At 36.8% G+C, this 15,519-nt stretch overlaps 1 protein-coding gene across 38 annotated transcripts in view; it reads right to left on the bottom strand.

The window, feature by feature from the left end:
- Dlg2 (discs large MAGUK scaffold protein 2) overlaps positions 1 to 15,519 on the bottom strand; it is a 2,046,311-nt gene that overhangs the window by 362,759 nt on the left and 1,668,033 nt on the right. For all 38 annotated transcript variants that reach the window (XM_087212053.1, XM_087212052.1, XM_087212046.1 and 35 more), the window contains one exon: positions 15,057 to 15,213. In XM_087212053.1, the coding sequence (XP_087068179.1) occupies positions 15,057 to 15,213 (157 nt within the window). The remainder of the gene's footprint in view (positions 1 to 15,056; positions 15,214 to 15,519) is intronic.

The following is a 15,519-nucleotide window of genomic DNA, read 5'->3' on the forward strand; positions in this document are numbered from 1 at the left end:
CATTATAAAAAGAAGAGGCACTATTTCCCCTAGAGACAGTAGTGACTGGTTTTCTAAATGGGAAATTCCTGTATATGACTTGTTTTCCCATTTGATCCCCATTTAATCAATATTACCTGGGTGACTGTACTTGTAATCTTATTGGTTGGTCATGGTTTGTCCCATCTCATGGCCACCTTGTAAATTTCCATTGGGTCTTATAGTTTTGTCCTGCTTTGTACCCCTCTCACCACATGGCTTTGCTGTATAAAATACCTTTGAAAAGTGGGGTGGGCAGGCAACCCACTTTCTGGTCCCCCTTCTGTGTCTCTTAGACAGAAGCTTTCTTTCTCTCAATAAATTTTCCTACTCTTAACCTCCATTGTTCCTAGAAATCATTCTTCGATTTTGGAGAACACAAACTCACGTTTTGAGTATCTAGCAGATTTGGGAGTTGCATCTATTTCCCCTATGTCACTACTAAGAATGAACTGACTTTTGGATTTTTGAAGGCTGTTTACAGTTGAGTTCCTGAGTTGTCATCTTGTTGGTCATATACTACAAGTTTGACTTTATATGCATGCTTCCTAATACAATATTTTTGCTGCATCTTTCCAACTTGTGATATACAGCATGCTAATGACACAATGAATAAATACGAATATAATTGAAAGAAGCGATGTTCATTTTGGTTCCTATTATGCCCATTAAGTTTACTGAATTTTTTCATTTAAGACCCAGAGTCTGTGTCAAACAATGGGGATGTTTCGTAACAGAAGTATGGTCAATCCATGAGTTCTCTGGCCTCTTCTAGATAACAGAGTTCCTGTCCATTCCAAGTTCCTTTTTAGAGGAAATTCAGTACATACACAAGCCAGTGGTGGGAGAGAGCTCAGCACAAAGTGGACAAGGCTGCTCCTCCCTCCCTGTTCATCAATGTAACTGTTTCTTTGTTTTACAACCATGAGCTATGCTAATACGGCCAGTCACTGTAGAGATTGGTGCTTGTGATAGGCCAACAAGCCACATATTTTGAATAACATTCCTAAGTGAAAGTTAAGAAAAAGCTAGGGTGGCTGGTGGATAAGTGAAAGTAGAGGAAGTAGTACCTGTCTAGATAGGTAAAGGCTAGACTTTTTAAATATTGTAGGCCCTGTTAAAATTTTAAACATCAATAACAGAAAGCCATGAGAAGTTTTTTTAAAAAGCAGAGAAAAGATATGATCAGATATATCATTTTTAAAGGCTGGCTCTTTTTCAAAGGCTGGAAGATTTATGTGACAGGTGACATTTTTATGTCCTGGGCAATCGATAGGAACAAAGAACAGGCATAGCCAGGCTGCTATGGTTTGAATGTGTCTCTCAAAGTTCATGCCTTGGAAATTTAATCCCATATGTTAACAGTGTTTGGCGGTGGGGCCTTAGGGAGGTAGTTAAGATTAGAAGAGATCATGAGGGTGGGGCACTATGGTGTCATGCCCTCCACAAACGTTATGATGCAGCAAGAAGGCCCTTGCTAGACACTGACCTGTGGTCTTGCGTTCCAGCTTCTAGGACAGTAAGCTAAATAAACTCTCTTTTGTATGTATAATTTACCCAGTGTATAGCATTTAGTTATAGCAACAGAAAATGGACCAAGGGACAGGCAGCCCAGGGGTCAGCCTGGATGTGGGGCTCTGAAATCAGGGCTGATGAAGCATCTCTACCCTGGAGCCTCCTCACTGGCCACTCCTGTTTTAAGGTGATCCTCCTATTTGAGGTGGTCCTGTGATCAGGGAGCTGTGGGCTCTGAGTTGGGTGGGAAGACAAATCCAGTAAAGTTGTAGAGAGGTTTAACTGGGCATCACAGTTAAGGGAAGCAAAAGCTAGAGACTGAAGAGACAGGGTGCCTAGAGATGTGACTTCAGCACAGTGAGAAGATGCCTGCATCAGATATGCTGGGGTGTAGCTGGGGACCAGCCTCCACATGGTTTCTGAACCAGAAACCTCAACTGAACTGGTCAGAGTTAGGGTAAGAAGTCTACATTTCAAAGGTAGCACCAACTCCACTTGATTAATTTCACTTCAGAGTTGCTGACGTGTACCTTGGCTAACACGGGATCTCAGAATTTCTGAAATCCTGAAAGGAGCAGGGGGCAGAGTAGGGATTCACATGTTGTTAGTGTTTTTCAAGTTAAAGATAGTATTTTCATATGCAAATACTGTTTTTCTTTTCAGAAAAGTTATAAATGGGTCTTTGTATTACAAAGCTGTATACAAAAGACAGATCTACCATTTTTCTAGGGAAAACTTGAAGTCACTCTAAATCTAAATGCAGATCATGAATTATCTGAGTTTGGAAATGTATGCTACTGTGTTTGAGCTAGTGTTGGTCTGTGGGTGTTTTTTTTTGCAGGTGAGGCAAAACATGTGGAACTAGGGCAGAAGAAATGCTCCCCTGATTGGGGCAGACTACAGCTGGACTGATACTTGTTCCTGGGAGCAGGTTTTAGTGGCATTTGGACAATTCCAAGTTTTTGAGATGAGAGGAGAGAAGCTGGAAGTGATGCTTAGGTGAGAGATTTTGGAAGATTTCTGGTTTAAGGTATTGTTCTTTAGGGGACAAGATGAAAAGTTACATAGAGCTGTGGAGGTGGCCCTTGTTCCTACATTTATACAGCCCTTAGGTCCTCTCTGGAGTTTCAGGGAGGGGTGGTATTTTTTAGAAACACTGAGAGCTGGTCGGTCTCTTAATCAAAAACCCTCAGCACCGAGAACTACAAAAGCAAGGTTCCTTCTTGGGGCTGGGAGCCATAGCCAGAGAGGAAGATATGGTAGAGAGTGTATAGTGAATGGAAGGGACGGGTTTTGTAGGTTTTAAAATGATCACTTCAGAGAATTAAATTTGGGACCTCTTTCTTTTTGGGAGGGATACCACAACACCACAAGAGATTTAGAGTTGTTCTAGGTAAAATTATAAGGGTGGCCTTATCAGTACTGCAAAGTGGTGAATAGTGTATATAGGGTTCATAGTCCAATTTTCTGGGTGTTAGAGAGTCAAAGTCAGGCTCTCATACATGCTAGGTAAAAGCTTTACCACTAAGCTATACCCTCAGCCAACCATTCCATTTAAATAACTTGACAACGAGCCCCTGGCAAATAAAGTCCTTCTCTTCTTGAGAAAGAAATTACCTGAGAAAGGTAATTTGGAAATATTTGAAACACCTACGTGAGCCAGGACTCACTTTTACTCTTTGTAAGTCAGCAAAGCAACTTCCAACATGGTTGACTTGAGGAGTCCCATCAGTTTCTCAGAGAAGGTTCATTGTAAACAAAGGTATTCTGAAACGAGGGAGGGATTTACACCTTGAGACAGAAAATTAATCTGAAAGAGGATATCTGTAGATTAAACCAAAATCTTGACAGCTAAAAAGGGGAAGCAGCACTGCCAAGCCTGATTTGCACCACCTGGTCCTCCAGGAAGCAGCCATCATGAAAGTGTCCAAAATAGCCTGCTTTAAGAAACAATTGCTGTGGGGGAGAGATTCCTGGAGACTGAATATACTGGTCTGCTGTCCTCATCACCTCCCCTCCAAACAATGGGGAATGCTACATCTCTGCAGAATCCTCCCCAGTGCTCACGCTGAGCAAAGGAAGCCTGCTTGTGCTCCCCCTAGGCTTTGGGCAAACAGGATAAACAAGTCAACGATGCAACCATGGCACCCACCAGGCACCAGGCACTGAGTTCACTCAGTGGACCCAGCTGATTCGCCAACAAGCTTGGGTATAAAGAGTCTCTAAGTGAAGCTTGGGGATTGCATCAGATTCTGCCTGCTGGCTGGAAGGGGTTAGTTTTTGAGACTGGCTCAGGATTTGAGTGCAAGGGAAAAGAGGAGAAACTGGTGAGGCTGCCTGCAGTCAGATCTCCACTAAGACAAGAAGGGAACTGTGCGGATGCTCAAGCTTTAAGGCATAGCAGCCATGTGGGAACTGCATGTGCATTCTCTTGTTAGAATGTTTGATCTGGATCCTCACTGGATGTTTTTTGTTAGTCACGTTTCTTTCCTCTTTCTCTGATTTAGTTGTTGTCCCTCCCCCTATTCCTTTTCAATTCTAGCTTCTGTATCAATATTATTTTCTTTTTTTACTTGTTTCTTCCATTTTTAAATTTTATCTTTTCAACTTTTTCCCTTATTCTGCTTTCTCTCAATAATTGTCATCTTCTCTTCTATTAACATTTTGTCGTCTTTGATTCTTTTTGCTTTTCTCTATCTTACCTGGCCCCTTGTCTTCCCTTACCTCTCCTCTACCTTACAGGTACACAGATATATCAACAGGTCTTGCCAACCTTGCAGCTTTCCTCAAACCCAAGTTACACATCCCTCATTCCACCCCGGCCCTCACCAATATCTGCTTAAAATTCTCAACAAAAACCCTTAACTCCAACTATAACAGACCTCTAACAGGATCTGACCCCCATCTATTTTTTTAACCAAATATTATTTCTCCTATCTACTTCATCTCCTACTGACTTACACTCTTCTTCCACTCATCCCACTATCTCTTCCCTTTCCTTCTCCTTCCACATGCAGACTAACTACTAAACCACTGTAATACAGGCCGTACTGATAAAGGGTGAATGTGTAAACACAAGGTCTAATGTGTAGAAGTGATACATGATCCTGTCTATTGATGCTGTTATAACTAGTAGTGATTCTCTCCTCACAACACAGATAGTCCAAACCATATAAATAGCTGCAGGAGTGAACACTATTACTGGGAATATGAAGCTGCGAACCTATCAGTGGAGGGAAGAATCTAACTAAAAAGATCTTCACATCAATAACAGCCCATCCTCATTCTACTTGACCTTAACCTTCAACACCAACACCCCAATATGAATATATACATAAACTATATATTAAATATGAATATATCATATATATTATATATAATATACTTTTTTTTAGGAACACTGGGAAACAAGGCACCAAAAGCACCCCAAGGCCTCCCAATTTGCCCAAGGCAGATCCAGGGGGCACCAATGGAAAGAAAAGCAAACACCAGGTAGCAGAGATTTACAAATTGAATAAAGAAGAGGTAAAGAAACTCGAGGAGTTCAAAGAGGACATGACCCAAAAGTTTATGGAATTATACAAAGTCAGTAGTGTGGGTGTGGGAGAAACACATGTTTTGAACCATTGAAAGAGCTGACCAAAATGGTTCAAAACATGAATGAGAAATTTACCCAAGATATAGACTCCACAAAATGGTATCATACAGAAATACTGGATATAAAAAATTGTATAGTGGGCCCGGGATTTAGCTCAGTAGTTTCACTGCCTGCTGTGCAAGTGCAAGGACCCAAGTTCGATCCCCGGTATCAAAAAAAACACAACTGTATAGAATTCACAAATTGCATGAATAACCACTATGAAGACAAGGTTTCTGAAATCAAAGATAAAATGGTAAATTGCTATGATTACTCAGAGACGTCTTAAAAATGATGAGAATAAAAACAATGTAACAGCTACAAGGTGGCACTAAGAAGACCAACCTAAGGCTACTTGGAATTAGAAACAAGGAAACAGCACACGTGGAATAAAATATTTGTTTACTGAAGTCATAATAGAAAACTTTTCATGTATGAAGAAATAGTTCAACATTACAGGTAAATAAGGCTTACAGAACACCAATCAACTATGATGAAAAAAGAAGCATTTTAGCTAAAATTCCAAAAGTCCAACAAAAAACCAGAATCTTCAGATCTGTCAAAAAAACAAAAAACAAAAAATAAATCCAGAAAATCACATGTAAAGGTAAACCCATTAGAATTATAGCTGACTTTAAAGGCTAGGAGAGGCTGGAGTGAAGTGTTTCAAACCCTAAAAGCAAATAGCTTCCCATCCAGATTAAAATATCCTTCAGAATTTTCTTTCAAAGTAGATTGAGAAATAAGTACATTCCATGAAAAAGAACAGCTTAAGAAATATATGAATACCAAACCAGCACTCCAGAAAATACTTGAGAATATCCTAGACAGACACAAGGAAGCCAACAAAGCCAAAAATTCAGATGGAATGAATACATCAGAGAATACAAATATATAAACAAACAAAAAAGAAGAGAAACAAAGAAATCACCAACAGAGAAAGAATGCAATGTCAGGAATCAGTCAACACCTTCCGGTAATAACTCTCATGTTAATGGCCTCAACTCTCCAGTTAAAATACAGATTGGCAGAGTAGATAAAAAACAGAATCCAATAGTCTACTGCATTCAAGCAAGTCCTCTAATCCAAACATGATATTCATAGACTAAAACTCAAAGGGTGGAAAACAGTATTTAATGCACAAGGACCTCCAAAATAAGCAGAGGCAGCAATCCCACTCTCAAGCAAAGTAAACTTCAATCTAAAACTGATCAGAAGAATCAAAGGTGATCATAAGATATTAGAAAAGGAACAATCCAATACAAAGAGCTAATACTTGTAAATATATATGCACCAAATACTGGAGCACCCACCATCATAAAGCAAATATTGCTGGATCTAAAAGATTAAATAAGCACAAACACAGTCATAATGAATGACCTCAATATCCCACTTTCACAAAATAACAGGTCAACTAAACAAAAAACCAAAGATATATTAGGGTCAAACTGCATCTTTGAACTAATGGACTTAATAGATATCTAAAGAGTATTCTACCCTACTAGAACAGAATACACATCCCTCTCAGAAGTACACAGAACTTTCTCCAAAATGGACCATATACTAGTTTTCAAAGCATGCTTAAATAAATACAAAAGAATTGAAATTACCCCATGTTTACTATCAGACCATTGTGACTTGAAAGTAGAAATCAATCACAGAAGAAACCACAGAAAATTTATGAATATCAGGAAACTTAATAACACACTCTAGAACACTCAATGAATCCCAGCAGAAATCAAGGAAGAAATTAAACAATTTCTGGAATCAAATGACAACACCAGTACAACACACTACAACCTATGAGATATGATATAAGCAGTCATAAGGAAGTTTATCGTAATCAATTCTCACTTTAGAAAAACAGAGTGAACTCAAATAACTTGATGAGCCCCGATACTAAAAAAAAAAACCCAAACTAAACCCAATTTAAGGAGGGAAATAAAAAAGATTAGAGCAGAAATTAATGAAATTGAGACTATAAAAACAATAAAAGAATCAATGAATAGAAGAGCTGGTTCTTTGAAAGAATAAAATAAATAAACCCTTAGCCACACTCACCAAGCAAAGAGAGAATAAACTTTCCTCAATGCAGTTAGAGATGAAAATGGTAAAATTATAATGGACACTGTCAAAATTCAGAAGATAGTAACTAGTATGAAAAATTATATTCCAACAAATTGGAAAATCTTGAAGAAATAAAAAGATTCCTAGAGTCATATAAATTACCAAAACTAAACCAAGAAGTCATAAAATTCTAAACAATCCAATAAAAAGCACTGAAATTGAAGCAGTAATAAAAAACCTACCCAGGACTTGATAGGTTCACTGCTGAATTTTACAAGACCTTTAATGATGTTATAATACCAATACTCCTCAAACTGTTCAATGAAACTGAAAGTGAAGGAGTGCTTCCAAACTCATTTCTGGAAGTCAGCATCACTCTGATCCCCAAACCATACAAGGACCTGGCTAACAAAGAAAACTACATGCCAATCTCTTAATGAATACACATGCAAAAATTCTTAATGAGATATTATCAAATAGAATGCAATAAATTATCAAAAGAATCATACATCATAACATCATAACCAAGTGTCTTTAATTCCAGGGTTGTGAGAATGATTCAACATATGCAAATCAATAAATGTAATATACCACATAAACAGAAGCACAGATAAATACCACATAATCATATCAATAGATGCAGACAAAGCATTTGACAAAATCCAACACCCATTCATGATAAAAAAGCCTGAAGAAAATAGGTAGAGAAGGACCTTACCTGTATCTGAAATGAAATGAAAGCCATTTATGACAAATCAACAAGCAACATCACATTAAATGAGGAAAAATCTAAACCTATCCCTCTAAATTAGGAACAAGATAACCACTTCTATCACCACTTCTGTTCAACATAGTACTCAAAACGTTAGCCACAGTACTCAGGAAAGAGAAAGAAATAAAAGAGATACATATAGGAAGGCAAGAAGTCAAATTATCATTATTTCTAGATGACTTTATCCTCCATAAAGAAGAACCAAAAATTCCACCAAAATACTCCTAGAATAAATGAATTAAGCAATATAGTAAGTTACAAACTCAACACTCAAAATTAATAGTGTTCCTATACACCATTAATGAATTCATTTAGAAAGAAGAAAGATAAAACCATTCAAAATAGCATCAAGAAAAATTAAATATCTAGGAATTAACCCAACTGAAGAGGTGAAAGAACTTTACAATGAAAACTATAGTATTTTGGAAAAGGAGATTGAGGAAGACATCAGAAAATGAAATGATGTCCCCTGTTAATGTATTGGGAAAACTGGTATTGTCAAAATAGCCACATTTCCAAAACTGATATATAGATTTACCAAATATTACCACAATCAAAATATCTATAGAATTTCTTTCAGAAAAAAAGAAAACAATTCTAAAGTTCATATAGAATCAGAACCAATCCTGAACAGCAAAAGCTATCCTAGGCAATAAGAGCCAAGCAGGAGGCATCACAATACTTGACTTCAACTTATATTACAAAGCTACAGTGATAAAAACAGCATGGTATCAGTACAAACAGACATATGGTTCAATAGAACAGACCAGAAGATGCAGAAACAACCTCAGATACATTTAGTTAATTTTATCTTTTGTAAAGGGTCCAAGAACATATGTTGGAGGAAAAATCACTTCATTAGCAAATGATGCTGGGAAAACTAGCTATCCATATGCAGAAGATTGAAGCTGGACCCATATCCCTCACCATGTACTATGCTAAAATCAACATAGATCAAAGGTCTAAATATTAAAACACAAACAATCTACTGGAAGATAAAATAGGTAAAATTCTTGAAGGCACAGGTATAGGCAAAGGCTTTCTGAACAGAATGCCAATTGCACAACAAATAAGAGCAAGAATAAACAAGTATGATTATATCAAATTTAAAAGTTTCTGCACAGCAAAAGAAACAATCAAAGGAGTAAAGAGACAGCCTCCAGAATGGGCAAAAAATTTTGCCAGCTACTCCTCAGACAGAGGACTTAAATCTAGAATATATAAAGAACTTGTAAAAACTTGCCCCCTGCCAAGTAAAAGACCCAGCCAAAAAATGGGCTACTGAAATGAACAGACACTTCTCAGAAGAAGTACAAATGGCCAATAAACGTTAAAAAATGTTCAACATTTCTGGCCATTAGAGAAACACTATTAAAACAACACTAATATTTCATCTTGTGTTAGAAAGAATGACAATCATCAAGACATGAAATAATAACAAATGGCATGGATGTGGGGGAAAAGGAAATTATTATTGGGGGAAATATAAACTAGTACAACCATTATGGAAATAAGTATACAGATTTCTCAAAAAACTTGAAGTAGAAATTCTATTTGACCCAGTTATTCCTTCTCCCCATCTTTCTCCCTCCTCCTACTCCTTCTCCTTCTTCTCCTTCTCATAGTGTTAAATATCATAGGTATATTGTTAAATATCATATCACGGTGATATATGCGTACCACTGTTCATAGCAGCACAATTCATAATAGTTAATATTGTAATCAGTTTATATGCCCACCAGCAGATGAATGGATAGAGAAAATGGGATATGTACATATAATGGAATGTTACTCAGCTATAGAGAAAGATAAATTTTAGGCATTTGTAGGAAAATGGATCCACCTTGAAAACATAATGTTAAGTGAAATAAATCAGACACATAAGCTTAAATATCACATGGTTTCTTTTATTTGAGTTATCCATAGTACAAATTAACAGCAAAATAAAAGAGTGATGAAAGGAAACAGGGAGACAGATCTTTTGCAAGTGGGAAGGGGACAAGGAGATGGAGGGTTGGGAGAGGAAAAGGTGTAAAAGAGATTTAAGGTGTGTCAGGTACCTGCACCAGCTAGCTATGTTAAATGCAATCATGTTGCAAACATGACCAAAAATAATAATAATCATAGCAAAAAGAGGGAATGAGAATCTACAGACAAAGAGAGGAGGGTGGGAAGGGAAAAGGGATTAAACAAATCAAGATATGTTAAGTACATGTACTCACTCCTGAAGATAAATGTGAATGTCATGTACTGCAAACATGTACTAATAAAATATAATAATAAAAAATCAACAATGCAATTTAAGCCCTAATTTGAAGATTAATGATTTTCTGTTGTACCTTTACCTCAATAGCAGTAGAATTTCACTTCTGGCCATACATATTCCTAAGCACACACCTTGCAACCCATTTAGTTAAATACTAAAAGTCCATCCAGATGGAACTTTGGAATCAGTAAGTCAGCTGGGGCAATCTTTTTTAGACTCCAAGGAATGAATAAACTCATACTGCTTGGAGAAACAGGAAGCAATCTTTCTAGAAATATTACTTTTATGTGCTGTTTTCTACATTTTTCATAACAAAGGTTTGAAACAAATAATAACAAATTTTTTCTATCTTTTGCTCTGCAGGAAGAATGCCCGAGGAAGCTACTGCACTAGTTAATGGGATTGCCTGCTGGATGCCCTAAATTTTCCCCAATGAATACCTCAAGAAGGTGGTTCAATTATTGGATTTCTTTCTACAACAAATCCCAAAGACACAATACATAAAGGAGAAATTAGAGTGAAAAGATCACTCACAATACGCATATAGAATGTAGCCTAAGGTGATGATTTGTTTTAAAAAATCTTTTGGCATCTTAACTACTTTTGTACTAGAGTTCTGGTGGGGAGCAAGGGAGGCCAGAGACAAATCTCTGCAATAGAACTCGGGTTCTATCTCAGGTTGCCGGGCAATGGGTTTAGGCAATAACAGGACACTAGATGGCGCTCATAATCTTAAAACAAAGTGAAAGGTCAGTTCCCTGTTCTGTGTAGGCAAGAATGTGTAGGAAATGGTAAGTTATGGGAACTGTAAAAATACTTAAGCACTTCCCACTACTGTGTCCTGCGAGGTACTCCTTATATAAGATTTAGGCAGTCAAATACGTTTAGGAAAACAGTATACATTCTCTGCCTCCCAGAGATACTCAATGCACACTGATAAAAAGATGAGTTCAGGAAATTCTTCTATGAAGAAATTTGGTACCAAGGAATCCCTTACAGTAACAACATACTACAACCCTGCTGTTTCAGGGTTCTGAGAAACATATTTTGGGAAATGTTGATCAAGTCCAAGACCTGTCCCAAAGTAGGACCAGCCCAAACTACCCAAGAGTTCTTTATATATGGTTATCTCATATATATATTTTTAAAAACATCAGATACATTCTTAAGGCAAAATTGTTAATAATAATAGCAACATTGAATGAATATATTACATGCTTTATCTTAAGTGCTATCTTATTTTCAATGTGTATAATGTGTCTGCATATGTTGGTGTGTGTGTATGATACCTGACACACATAGTAATACATTGATAAATAACTTAGGAAGAGTCTATAGTTGTCATAGGAAGATAACTCTGGAATGGGCATTCTGCCCTGATTAGTAAGGTAGTTGTCTATTACACTAATCTTTTATCTGTGAAGAGCAATTGAGGGCAGAGACCTATCCCCTCAGCTCTCACCCTGGGGATTTTATTTCCTTGTCTGCCCTTACTACATTTATGTTAGCGTGACTTATCTGCAAATTAACCTTGCATGGCTTGGTAACATGTAATTAATTTTGATTGATATTTAGCGGTTTTGCTTTGTGTTTTCTGAGAATGTACAGCTTGTCCCTAATATCCAGCACAAGCTACCAATGCAAAATATTTTATCTTTCTCTGCCATTATTAATAATTAGATTCTGCCATTTTTCTTTCCATCTTGTAAAGTTTGAGCTTCTCAAGCCTATTTACTTTTTCTCTACTTGTTGGCTAATGTCTAGCTTTGAAACTAGCCACTTTCTAGATAGCAAGCTAGAATAGAAAAATGTACCCTTTTCCCTTCAGAGGAAAAAGCAGGTAAGATTTTCACCATTGAACGTCCTTGCAACTGTTGCACATAAAAAAGGGATATGCTATTTGAGCTCCAGAGATTGTTGTTAAGCCTTGTGAAATGTAATCTCTAAGAAGACTGTAATTCTGGTTGGTTGCTTTGCTGTATAGGTTCCAGTAATAACATTGAAATGGATTCATCTACTTTTGAAGACAAAAATAACTTGTGAGTTTTCTTAGTTGAGACATAGAATATTATTATCTTATCCTTTTTGTCTTACATGTATGAAAGTCAAAACAGAGCCTAACTTGCTGAATTTCTTACTCAAAGAAAGGTAGAGAGGCTAATTTCATCTCTGTACCTCAGTTTCTTCCTCCTTCCACTGAGCATAAGGCATAGTGCTGTTGTGAGATTAAATTAGTTATAGATAACGACTGACTTCACAGTGCCATGCAAGTATTAGTTCTTTACACTTCTATACGGCAGTGTGCACCAAAGTGTTTAATAGTGACTGCTGACAGAACTGTAGAGAAGAAAAAACTGACTTGGGTGCAGGAGATCTGTTTTTGAGTCCCACTTCACAGTCAGTAGTTGTGAAGCTTTAGATAAGGCATTTGGCCTTTCCAAATCTCCTTTTCCTAATCTGGAAAATGGAACTGATGACAAACTAACCCGATGCTTAGATTTCTTAGAGAATAACTAGCGTTAATGCATGTGAAGGTGCTTTTCGTCTGAGAATGTGCTATGACAATGTGAATTCTGACTGGGATCAAGTGACAAGAGTGGTCCCCAGTGTACAGATTTTAAGCTGGGATGACTAACATATGTTAGTATGACTTAGGTTGACTTTTAGGTCTATCTCTCAGGCTATGGTCACTGCTTAAGGTATCATCACATTTATTCCATAATTTTTCACTCAATAAACATTTCTTGAAGCCAGGTATGATGGCACATGCTTATAATCTAGGCTTCTTGGAGGCTGAGGCAGGAGGATTGCAAGTTTGAGCCCAGCCCAAGCAACTTAGCAACTAAGTGAGATCCTGTCTCAAAATAAAAAAGGCTAGATCTATAGCTCAGTGTAAAAGTTCTGGGGTTTGATCACCAGGGCTGACATATATATGAAAAAAATCGTATGTTCCAGGCACTGTGCTAAATTTTGAGGATACAAAATCATATATAACAGAGAACTTTCTTTTAGGAAGTTTATCGCTTAGTAGAAAAAGACAGACATGTAAACCTAGATGGACAATAAAGTTTAAAAGCTGCCAGTTATATTTTATATGTCATTTAAATATCAAAGAAGTAGTTCAGCTCCTGGATGGCAGTTCCTGGCATGGGACCTTTTCTTATTTCTCCCATATCCAGAATCCAGAGATCTGCAAGCTGCCGAGTGTGCAGAGACCTCACATGTGGAACATCCACAGGAACACAGATTCTGAAGCCACACATGCAGACTGCTAGATACTGTCTCTGCTCAGGTCAATTAGCATGCACTAGCTAGGTAAATGGTGTGTGTGTGTGTGTGTGTGTGTGTGTGTGTGTTTGTGTGAAAGAGAGAGAGATGGACAGAGTTGAGGCAGACAGAGAGAGGGATGGAAGGAGAGAGAGATGTTCATTTGTTTAAGGATTAGAATAACGGCTAACAATTCTAAAGATACTTAGAAAATTATATTTATAAATCATAACTATAAAGTAAAAACAATGTTTCCTAAGTCTACAATAAAAATCATAAACTATTTGCTTCATCGAGTTATGAACCATCATTTCAGCCTTACAAACCGGGCTCCTTATGTAATTCCCTATTATTTGCATGATTACCAAAATTCTAAATATGGGTATGAAAACTCAAAATGGATTTTACCATGTATTATACCAAGAAGGTAGCATGACTGAGTAGAAAGAAATAGTCAACAAATATTTGAATAAATAAAAGAAAATATGGAAAGAAAAATATAAGGAAAAAGAGAAGGTGAAAGGGAAGAGGGGAGGGAAAGTCATGGGTGATGGGCCATTAACATTGAACATTTAAATCTCAGCTTTGATTTTATTTCCAAACTTATTGTACATATTAACTAGTCAAGTAAACTTTGACAAATTAATTAATCTCTTAGAACTTTATTCTCTTAATCTGAACGTGGGACAATATATTTTAGGGTGATTGTGAGAGTTAAAAATTACTTTTATAGTTATGCAAAATGAATAAGTAATGGAGGTCTACTGTGTAATGCAGTGTCTATAGTTAATAACAGTGTACTGCATAGTTATAATTTTGTTAAAATATTAGATGTTATGTAAATATTCTTAACACACACAATAACAAATTAAGAGGGTCAGGAGAAACGTTTAGAAATGATGAATATGAACATGACATAGATCATAGTAATGACGTTGTACATATTAAATATGTACAGTTCTTTGTATATCAATCCTATGTCAGAAAAATGGACTTAATAAATGCTTAATAAATTGTTGCTGGTAATTTTTGCACTTAGACAAATGTTGCAGCTGCTACCACTTATCATCATTATCACAATGCAAACTATGTATAGGATTATTTTATGGATTTTCTTATATAGTTATATGAAACTTTACACATTGTTAAGGTGTTATCTTTAAGAGTATGATCACAACTATAGGGAAAAATTTTATATTTTTATAAAATAAGTAATATACCATTTTTAAAGGCACGCTCCTCAATGTTCTGAATGCAAATATGTCTCAGAAAATCAAAAAGAAAACATTAGCACTTTCATTTTTAACTGAAGGAAGTAAAAGTAAGAAGCATCAAGCACTGCAGTACTGTTTAAATGAGAATGAACCTGAAGCCATAATGTGTTCAACTGCAAATGCAGATTTGAGGGTCAGGATTAAAATAGTGAGTAATCAAGTCTTGAGCAACCAGTTCACTGAGTTTTTGTACAGACCAGACAATCATGGAGGGAGTGAAGACTAAGGAGAAATACTTACCGACAGGATCTGGTCTCCTCTCTGGAGCTCCCCACTCAGGTCTGCTGGTCCACCAGCTAGAATGAAGGATACAAAAATACCTTCTCCGTCTTCTCCACCTACAATGTTGAAGCCCAGGCCTGTGGAGCCTTTGTGCAGGACCACTTTGCGGGGCTCCCTGTAGAAACAAGGGGAGAACAGAGCTCACTGGATGGTCCACTCAAGATTTCCATTTCTTTTACTCTCATTGTATGATACTCGCCATTTGCTACTAGGATGATGGTTTACCAAAGAAAGATACTATATTTGCACAACAAAAAAGAGGCTAATAAGGCTGATGTCTCAGTTCCTTACAGTCATAACTATCAAAGTACCATGTGAAATCACTCCTTAATCCTAAAACATTTTCTTAAACTGAACTTCTTCCCACTTTTCTTGTTTAAAATATGTTTTTGCATTAAGCACCCCAAATAGGATGAATATA

Source organism: Heterocephalus glaber, unplaced genomic scaffold (assembly GCF_053883595.1).
Source record: "Heterocephalus glaber isolate CG9 unplaced genomic scaffold, H.glaber_assembly_v1.0 deba00001429, whole genome shotgun sequence".
In the NCBI taxonomy this organism is placed as follows: Eukaryota; Metazoa; Chordata; class Mammalia; order Rodentia; family Bathyergidae; genus Heterocephalus; species Heterocephalus glaber.